Source organism: Sinocyclocheilus anshuiensis, unplaced genomic scaffold (genome assembly GCF_001515605.1).
Source record: "Sinocyclocheilus anshuiensis isolate Anshui unplaced genomic scaffold, SAMN03320099.WGS_v1.1 scaffold1957, whole genome shotgun sequence".
Classification (NCBI taxonomy): Eukaryota; Metazoa; Chordata; class Actinopteri; order Cypriniformes; family Cyprinidae; genus Sinocyclocheilus; species Sinocyclocheilus anshuiensis.
The window spans coordinates 660,895-670,924 of NW_015537935.1; the positions used below are offsets into that span (position 1 = coordinate 660,895).

Consider the following 10,030-nt stretch of genomic DNA (forward strand, 5'->3'; position numbering starts at 1 on the left):
GGTGAAAGGTCCGATTCAAGACACTCAGGTCCAAGATTGGTCGTAACCCACTTCCTATATTGGGTTCAATGAAGTAGGGGCTGTAAAACCCCATATTCATATCGGCTGGAGGGACCGGCTCTATCGCATCCCTCGCCAGTAGGACTGCGATCTCCGCACGCAAGACAGGAGCATCGGCCGCCTTCACTGTCATGAAGCGGATGCCACTGAACTTGGGGGGATGCCGGGCGAACTGAATCGTATAGCCGAGGCTGATGGTCCGCAGAAGCCAATGAGACAGGTTGGGTAGCGCTAGCTTCCTCCATCTCTGGGTCACCTGTCCCGGGGCCTCTTGCCCTTTCCCTCACCGCCAGGTTTGACGGGGGCCTGGACAGGTGGGGCGGCCTGCCTACGCCCAGCTCCACGGCACCGCTTGCTGGAGGCTGCTGCGGAATGCGGCGCCGGAGCAGGGGCAGACGCAGGGGGCCGCCCTCGGCAACGAGCAGGCTGGGGCGCTGCGGCCGGCGGACAGGTGGAGGCAGCAGCTGCCCACCGGGGCAGGATGTGACGAATCGCCTCAGTCTGCTTCTGCGGAGCCGAGAACTTCTGGGCAAAGCTCTCGACTGCGTCGCCGAAGAGGCCGGTCTGGGACACAGAGACCTTGAGGAACCAAACTTTTCGGCATCCCTCATGTCCACCAGCCACAGCCAGAGATGGCACTCCTGGACCACAAGTGTGGACATCGCACGACCCAGAGAACTCGCAGTGACCTTCGTCGCTCGGAGCGCGAGGTCAGTTGCGGTTCGGAGCTCTTTCAGAACTTCTGGATCGTGACCACCCTCGTGCAGGTCCCTCAGTGCTTTAGCCTGAAGAACCTGCAGTAACACTGTAGCGTGGAGGCAGTTCTCCACAGGCCACATAAGCATCGCCGGACAGACCAGACGAGTACCTACAGACCTGGGAGGGGAGGCACGGTTTGGCGTATTAGGACACAACTGCATCGCAACCAATCGCTCCACCGGGGGGAACCCCGTATACCCCCTAGCTGCACCACCGTCGAGAGTGGTGAGGGAGGAGGAGTTAGCAGGTTGGTTTCCAGCAGAAAAAGGTGCCTTCCACGACCTGGTAAGCCTCCTCATGCGCCTCCGGGAAGAATGGCACCGTGGCGGGGCACTGAGAACCAGCGCGGGCCACCACGAAGAACCAATCGTCCAACCTTGAGGGCTCGGGACACGGTGGAGGTCTCCACTTGAGCCCTACCCTCACGGCGGTCCGGGAAAGCATAGCCGTCATTTCCTGATCCGATTCAGTCATTGATACAGTCCCAGAAGGCAGCAGCGCAGCAGAATCTTCCTCTCCAGAAAGCTCCGGCTCACCCTCCGATGCAGCGATCAACATCTGATCGTCGGGAGGAGTGCCGAAGGATACTGCTGGTACGCTCCTTGTAGAGGGCCCAACATGTTCCTTTGGCAGCTCAACTGGTTGCGGAGTGCAAGAGGAGCGATGGTCCCCCGAGGGTTGGTTCCCTGGAGGGTTTGTCATCACTGTTACCCTCAGACCGCCTGTGCTACTGCCTGAAGTAGCCCCCGCCTGACTGCCGCCATGACAAGAACTAGATCGAGGCAGAGGCAATGGAGCTCCGCCCCTTTAGAGGTAACGGAGGCTGGCCCGCAACTCCGAGATGGTCATCTTCCCGTAATGAGAACATGACTCATCCACGAACGCCACTTCAGCATGCTTAATGCCCAGACACGTGAGGCAGCGATCGTGACCATCACCCGACACCAGGTAATGACCGCATCCAGAAATGCACGGGTGATACGTTCTCTGTAGCCAGACGCAACATCGTCTTTACAAGGACGCAACTTCGAGTTTGCCAGACGCAACGTCGTCTTTAAAAAGACACACCCGTGAATGTTCTTTTAGGGAAAAAGCTATTTCAGCGTGCTGAAGCGCACAGGGGAGATGGTCGCCTGCAACACAAACAGGGGGTAGTGCAGCCAGCCTGATGTGTGCAACCCACTCGACACGGGAAACCACCACCTCTGAAGCGCCATACCGCCAACACCAAGAGCTCCAAAGAGCGCGCTGAACTCGTTCAGTCTTCTTCTCACAGTAGAGTAGTCAGGAGCAAAACGATGTGATCGCTCGGCTCCGAAGCAAAAAGCTGGTATGCGTTGCACCTGCTTCCTTTTTATGCTCACGCTGTGATCAGCGGCAGCTGGATGCAATCATCGCATGCCAATGTCCATTGGCTCGTTAAGTTTACACTCGAAGTAGATTGGTCTCTCGAAGCGAGATCCAATTCGTCGGTCAAGACGTGACGTCTCCGTGACTGACTGAAAGGGAACAGGATTTCCCCTTCCCATCATGCTTTGCACAGGGCTGGATAGGCTGAGTAAATGTTGAAATAAAATGATATTTTATGCATTTTGTATCAAGATGATAAAATTGGGTGACTTTTAATGTTTAATGTTCTTTTATGTTTTATGTTATGTTATGGTTACCACTGCGGTGAAGTGTAGAGCATCTGCTTGGGTTGAGGACCTGCTAACAACAATTAAAGTTGTTTTATTGATTAATTGATTAAAAACAACTACGGATGTAACAAAACTTAATAGTTTTGGGTGAAATTAAGAATGTTAACCTGATTCAACTAAATGGCATTGAATGAACCTAATGTAATCAACTTAAGTTTACTGAACTAAATAATGTTAATTACAGGGAACCTATTGACATAAAAGTGTTAAATAAATTCTATGTATCATCTGAGTGTAGGGTTAGGGGATAGAAAATACTGTTTTTACAGTATAAAAGTCATTACGCCTATGAAGAGTCCCCATAAAACATGGAAAACTGTGTGTGTGTGTGTGTGTGTGTGTGTGTGTTCTTCCTTTCATCTTCGGCCTTCTTCTTTGAGAGAGAATGGAGTTCCATTGAGTCTCTGGATAAAGAATTGTCCTTGCCATTTCACATTTTTAAATGCAAAAACATGTTCTGTATGAATGTCCCCTTACATCAACAAATTTTAAATAAATAAAATAATGTTTTTCCTACCAATCTCATATTTTGTTCCTGCAACATTGGCTGTGATGAAACCCTTCTTTTTCTTCTTGGTGTGGACCTTCCTCTTTACTCCATTCTGATTGGACAGTGTCGGTGGCATGTTCATGGGGGACATTCCTTGATCGTCTGTGAAACATTTAGCAACTGACCGTTCACTGCTGTTGATATATTTTACACTTTAGTATTAAGAAACACCATTCAACACCTACAAGAACGCCTACTTCAACAAAGAGGGTGGAAATATACAGGTGTTTAGGGTCTGTATGGATGCTCTGGTTTTTTGGATGGATGTTTGCGTCACTGCTGTAATTGTGTCAATCTTACCTCCATCATTAGGGGGTGAGGGCATATCTCAAACAGCTGACCTCTCACTACCCAGCATCAGAGACTTATGAGGCACAGTTTGGCACCAGTCTACTTCCTCCTCGCTGTCTTTGTGGCAACAGTTTTAGGAGGTGGCAATATCATCTGTCCACTTAGATCACGTGGCAGGGGACGAGGTGAAGGTCGGTTGTAGACTGTATATCTTGAAGGAAAGAGGTCAGCTTCTCCACAGAACCACAGATGGGCAGATAGACAAGGTGTCTGAGGAAGAGAGAAAGAGAAACAGTAAGATTGGTAATGTCAGACAAAGAAGAAGAGCTGGAGGGAACTGCACAGTCTAGCCAAGCGGTTGCTGTGTCACTCAAACCTATCAGCGCCGCTGACAGAAGGTTTCACCTCACTGATCAGCTCTTACTGCCTGATGGGTCTTCGGCAGGTGAGGATCTGTCTGCTGCTTGTCAAGCAAACGCAACATTAGCGCCGCTGCATCGTCAGTAACATTCTAATGTTCACTTTACATGTCTGTAATCTGTCACGCAGCAAAGCAGACGTCTAACAGCTAGTGTTCTATGATATACCAATACTAAAAAGGTATTGATACCTTGCTGTTAAAAACAGTATGATTCCTCATTTTATTAGTACCGATACTTTAAGAATATTTAAGAAAATTTTAATAAGTTGTGTTGTCTGACCAATAAAGAAATATGCACTAATTACATTCAACATAAGAAGGTTGTGTCAAAAAAAACAACACATTTCACATTTAAGCACTGTATCTTTTTTGCCAAAAAGCATGTAATCTATGACGTCCAAAGCTATGTTCACCTAAAAACCGTGTGAGTGCTTAAGTATCTGGTTCAAAAATAGTGAGTCCCAGTATGGTTTTCCTTACTCTAATACATTTTAATGTTTTTTTTTCCAATATCATAATTTTATATGAAGCCCAAATGAACTTTGCATATGAAATATAGTTATAGGCATAGTTAAAATAGACAGAATATATTAGATTTAATTTATTACTTTATGTTTTAAATTTGTGTACTGTAATCATTTTCAATTTGTGAAATTACTATTCTTTAAAATAAAATAAAATAAAATAAAATAATAAAGAATCAGTTGCAGTACTCGCTCTGTCCCGAGCACACAATTTTTTTTTTCATTAATTTATTTATTTATTTATTTAAATAAATGTTCAAATAGCAGGGCTGGAACAGACTGGTCAATGGAGAGATTTAAGTTGTTGTTGTTGTTGTTGTTTTTTTATAAATACAACTAAGAACTATACGTTTTTTTTTTGACAGATGGATGACAAATGATAACTAAAGCTGGTTGATACTAATTATTCATCACATATTTATGATGACTTTGCTAGAAACAAGTTAGGCAGATCCACTTTTATGAATCAGTTCAAATTCAATAATTCTTTTGATCACTCAAAAATATCCATGTTGCATTGTTCATGTATCAAAATGGTTTAGTAAATATGTATGTAGGTAAATATTGATATATTTAAGTATATAGTCAGAAATAAAATAAAATGAAAAACAATGTTTAACCATTTCTCAGTGTATTTAACTTTTGCATTAAACAATATGAATGTACTTTTTGATCGTCAAAAGGAAGGAAACAAATATATAGTTATATAAAACTACATCCCCGGCCCTACACATAACTCAAGCAATGATGGTGATCTTATCTCGCATAACTTACAAATATGACAATAAATGAACATTCAGTCAAATATACAACATTGCAAGTGACTCCTTCACATATCAGGATATCTTAAAATATCTCAAAATCTATTTAGAAATTCTTTACAGAGCCTTTTTACACAATGAGAGGGAATCCTTATTAAAAATATTAAAAAAATTACAATATGTCTGCGTTCTTGTACTCTGAACTGATAAAACTGATTGCAATGTAAATGATTTTGGATAGAAGCATCTGCATGAAATGCTCTGGAAAATTGTGCACAGTGCTTGAAAAGGTTTATATTCTGTTTGTGGGAAAGAATAATATTGCTTTAATTATTTAGCTTCCTTTGTCACCTTTTTTTAAAGATAATTTTTTTTAATTAAATGTTCATTCATTCATTGTTACTTTATGGCAACCCAGATGGCAAAATTTAATACAACACTGACTTCTGGTGGTGTGTTTGTAAAGTGCATTTGCACATACTGATTCCACACAAATGGACATATAAAAGACACACAAACAGATCACAGTTTAAGAATAAAACTAGGAACAAAACAAAACAAAAAAATTTTGATTTATAGATTCAAAGTACAAATAAAGATTTCAATGGAAACTATTTGGTCTCTCTCTCACCATGTTTACACCAGGTACTGTATTACCAGTGTCTCATATGCATCTCCTGTGAGCAGCAGTGAATGGATTTTGAGAAGAGGGTCTCTGATTTTGTGACTACAAACAACACATAGTAGTTCAGTGCTTTGCTGTATGTTGTTTATACAAATACACCAAATATGCTTCCAAATTTTAATACCACTGCAAAGATGGTGTTTAATTGTTTTACTCAAGAATCTGTCCAAAGGAAAGTGTTTTAGTGCAATGACTGATCGATAGGTTGTGCCCTACATTAGGTAGTGCTCTGATGTTGTCCTGGACATGATAAGATCACGAAGCATTTTGATCCCATTCACACCATTTATATTGATTTACAACAGCTTCAAACATGACTTTTCCAGTCATATTTATAATGTAATACTGAGTCTTTGAGTTTTTTATTTTAAACTCTACTCTATTCTCTCACTTTAAACTGTAATATTAATTTATAATTTGAATAATTTAAAGGAGACATATTATGCCCCTTTTTACAATATGTAATATAAGTCTATGGTGTCCCCAGAATGTGTCTGTGAAATTTCAGCTCAAAATACTCCACAGATCATTTATTATATCATTTTGAAAATGCCTATTTTGAGTGGAAGCAGAAACACGCTGTTTTTCGGGCCTGTCTCTTTAAATGCAATTGAGCTGCTGCTCCCCACCCCCTTTTCCGAAATAGAGCTGCGCCTTTACAGCTCGGACCTGCTAAAAACATGTTTTGGTTCTGATTATCATGTTTATCGCGCTGAAATCATGCGTTTTAAAACATATGAGTTTAAACTTCTGATATACGGTTTTCTGAGTGCACACATCCGAAGCACACGGACAGAAAGCGGCTGTCACAGCATGTGAGTACTAAACTAAGTTCTCATTCACACACAAGTCTACGTTAAAAACACACACGAGTTACAAAAACAGTCAGTTATGTCTGTGAAGGTAAACAGCTGGGAAATATATTGCATGTTTATTTTAGATCTGTGTGGCAGCAGCAATATACAGTAAATAAATCCATAAATCCACTGCTCTCTTGTCTCCTCTGAGGCTGGGACTGTAAATAGTGTTCTGTGCTCGTCTGTGCAGCCAAAGACAGAAAAGTTAGCATGTTTTGCTCAAACTTTCGCCATGGCATTAGAACTAGTACACCGTTGTCCCTTGCGAAAACAATGACGGCGCCGTGTGTGCAAACTTACAGATTAAGGGGCGTTAATATTATAATGAGATCCCTTTGCCACATCACCAAGGGAGCGAAATCAGACGCACTCGTTCTTTCAGATGCTTGCAGAAAAAGGCTTACTAAAACAAAATTACTGGGTTAAACTTTTTCACGTTTCCTTGGTTTGTAGATGCACCGGTGACCTGATTATAGCACTTAAAACCTGGAAAAGTCAGATTTTCATGATATGTCACCTTTAATGTTTTGGTTTGATTCTGTGAAGTTCCCAAAAACAAGAAAATTAGGTAACAATGTGTTCCTGAAATTAGCTCAATGCAAAACACTGCAATAAAATATATGCATAAAAAGCATCTGCTTTATCAATACAATTTCCAAATGATGAAATACTAATGCAATTAGAACTGTCGCTAAAAGAGACATTCAGGCAATTTATGAAACTACAGTCAATCTGTTACAGCACAAGACAGCAACACAATGACAGGCAGGCGTGTGTTTGATGAATGAGTGCTTGAGTAATCTCCTGCTATCATACATCACCCTGACAGCTCCACCACCCACAATCCACTCACTATTTATTTCCTCCGAGACGTCGCATCACTTCCTGCTAACAGCTGTAGAGGGAGTCAGAGAGCACACACTATTTCTTTTTCTATCTCACATTTGCTTTTGCTTTTCTACTTATCAGTTAGGTTAAAGGTAGGGCTTAGTGTACATTTTATTTCTGAACTGCTGCAATAAGTGCAAGATTGTATAATGCTACTTCACGTTCATCTGTTTTAGAGAACATTTAATTCACTTTTAGCACCACTCAGTGGACATTTCACTTCATAACGTCATGGCATACTAACTTAAAGTTGAATCAGGCGAAAAAAATAGACTCAGATTACATTTACAGACTTAATTTATTATTATTATTATTATTATTTCTTTGAAGGGATAGCTCACACAAAAATGAAAATTCTGTCATTAATTACTCACCCTCATGTCGTTCTAAACCCATAAGACCTCCGTTCATCTTCGGAACACAATTTAAGATATTTCTGATTAATTCTGAGAGCTCTCTGACCCTCCCATAGACAGCAATGTAATTACCATGTACCAGGTCCAGAAACGTAGCAAGGAGATCGGTAAAATAATCCATGTGACATCAGGGGTTCAACCGTAATTTTACGAAGCTACGAGAATACTTTTTGCACGCAAAGAAAACAAAAATAATGACTTTATTCAACAATTCGTCTCCTCCGCATTAGGCTTGCCGCGACAGACCGTGCTGACGGTGATACCATGATTCGTTTCTTATTTAATTGGTTCCACATTGTTTGCTGATTTTTACTTTATTTAAACTTTGTGTAATTTATTTATTTTATTTGACATCAAAAGGAAAGCGAGGAAAAGAGGGAACGCCCCTGCCCCCACGGTAATACCGGTATTATCGGTGTTGTCACATGTCGATTAATCGGTGGGAAAATTTCCTCACCGTCACAACCCTACTCCCTGGTGCCATTTTGGAGAGTATCCACTGAACGTAAACGGCGTATGCTATTCTGTGTCAGCTGCGTCACGCGGATACGTTGTTTTCGTTCAAATCAAAGCGAAAACAATGTAGAAAACGTATCCACGTGACCAGGGCCGACCTTAGCTGACGCGGGGCCCAGTGCGAGGTAGGGAGCGGGGCCCCCCTTGGTCCGTTCGTGATCACATTCCTTTCAGACTTTTCTTTCAGATTTTCAGATTTTTCAACATTCACACAGCACTGAATTTCACATTCATAATCCACTAAAACTATACCAAAACACCAGGTTGTATACAGTTTTTTATTATGTAAGGTTGTGCAACTGTATCTAATATATTGTGTATTTGATTTTATCCCCATTTACAGTATTGTTTAATTGTATTTTCTTCTAAAACTGCTGTAAAATAAATATATTTATTTCATCATTGACTTTTGATGTGTTCTTTTATCATGTTTTACTTGTTTACTTTTTTTACTTTTATGGCTTTTTCAGTTTGTTTTGATAATATAAGTGTAATTGTGAATACTACATGCAACTATGCAGTTGAGTTGATATTCTTACAGTGAGAATATTGCACAACCCTATGTGGTCAAAGTATGCTTCACATTAAACACTTTAAAGAAGATCATACTGTAATGTGAGTCAGTTGCAGTGTCAGGTGCTGACAGAGTGCTTGTGCTGTGAGATGGTTTGCCCAGCGCATAATTTGCTCAAAAATGTTATATTTATAACCGTCCACAGGATTATTGTAACGTAACTGAGAACATATTTAAATGTGCGCTCTTGCATTGGTCTGCAGGTAACAGCCCTCAGTACTCAAGAGGGCAACAGAGTTACAGTACCTCAAATGTCTGAACCATTAAACCAAAGCTGTCTGCAAATTTACTACAAACAGACTGACTTTAACAAACTTGCTTAGCAGGATTCTTAGCAAACTGTTGCATCACCATGACAATACTTGACCTGAAATTAAAGCCATATCCTGTATTTCTCAACTTTGTCACTACAGTTTTTATTAATTTTTTTTATTTTATTTTTAGGCCTACACTTTTGACTTAAAGGCTCTTTCACACGGGATGCAGCAAGCGGTGGAATCAATGAAAATTCTGTTATTAATTACTCACCCTCATGTCGTTGTAAACCCGTAAGACCTCCGTTAATCTTCGGAACACAAATTAAGATATTTTTGATTAATTCTGAGAGTGCTCTGACCCTCCCATAGACAACAATGTAATTACCACGATCAAGGTCCAGAAACGTAGCAAGGAGATCGGTAAAATAATCCATGTGACATCAGGGGTTCAACCGTAATTTTACGAAGCTACGAGAATACTTTTTGTGCGCAAAGAAAACAAAAATAACGACTTTATTCAACAATTCGTCTCCTCCGCATCACCCTAGCACCATTTTATAGAGTATCCACTGAACGTAAACAGCGTATGCTATTCTGTATCAGCTGCGTCATGCGGATACGTTTTCTATGTTGTTTACGCTTTGATTTTAACGAAAACAGCGTATCCGCGTGACACAGCTGACACAGAATAGCATACGCCGTTTACGTTCAGTGGATACTCTCCAAAATGGCACCAGGGTGACGCGGAGGAGACGAATTGTTGAATAAAGT

General features: G+C 41.2%; 1 protein-coding gene across 1 annotated transcript in view; it reads right to left on the reverse strand.

The window, feature by feature from the left end:
* Positions 1 to 10,030, reverse strand: part of LOC107658573 (tubulin polyglutamylase TTLL7) — a 99,115-nt gene that overhangs the window by 83,320 nt on the left and 5,765 nt on the right. Inside the window, exons 2-3 of the mRNA XM_016447165.1 lie at positions 3,370 to 3,630; positions 3,037 to 3,171 (exon numbers count right to left, since the gene is read on the reverse strand). Coding sequence (XP_016302651.1) covers positions 3,037 to 3,171; positions 3,370 to 3,394 — 160 coding nt within the window. The 5' untranslated portion in view covers positions 3,395 to 3,630. The remainder of the gene's footprint in view (positions 1 to 3,036; positions 3,172 to 3,369; positions 3,631 to 10,030) is intronic.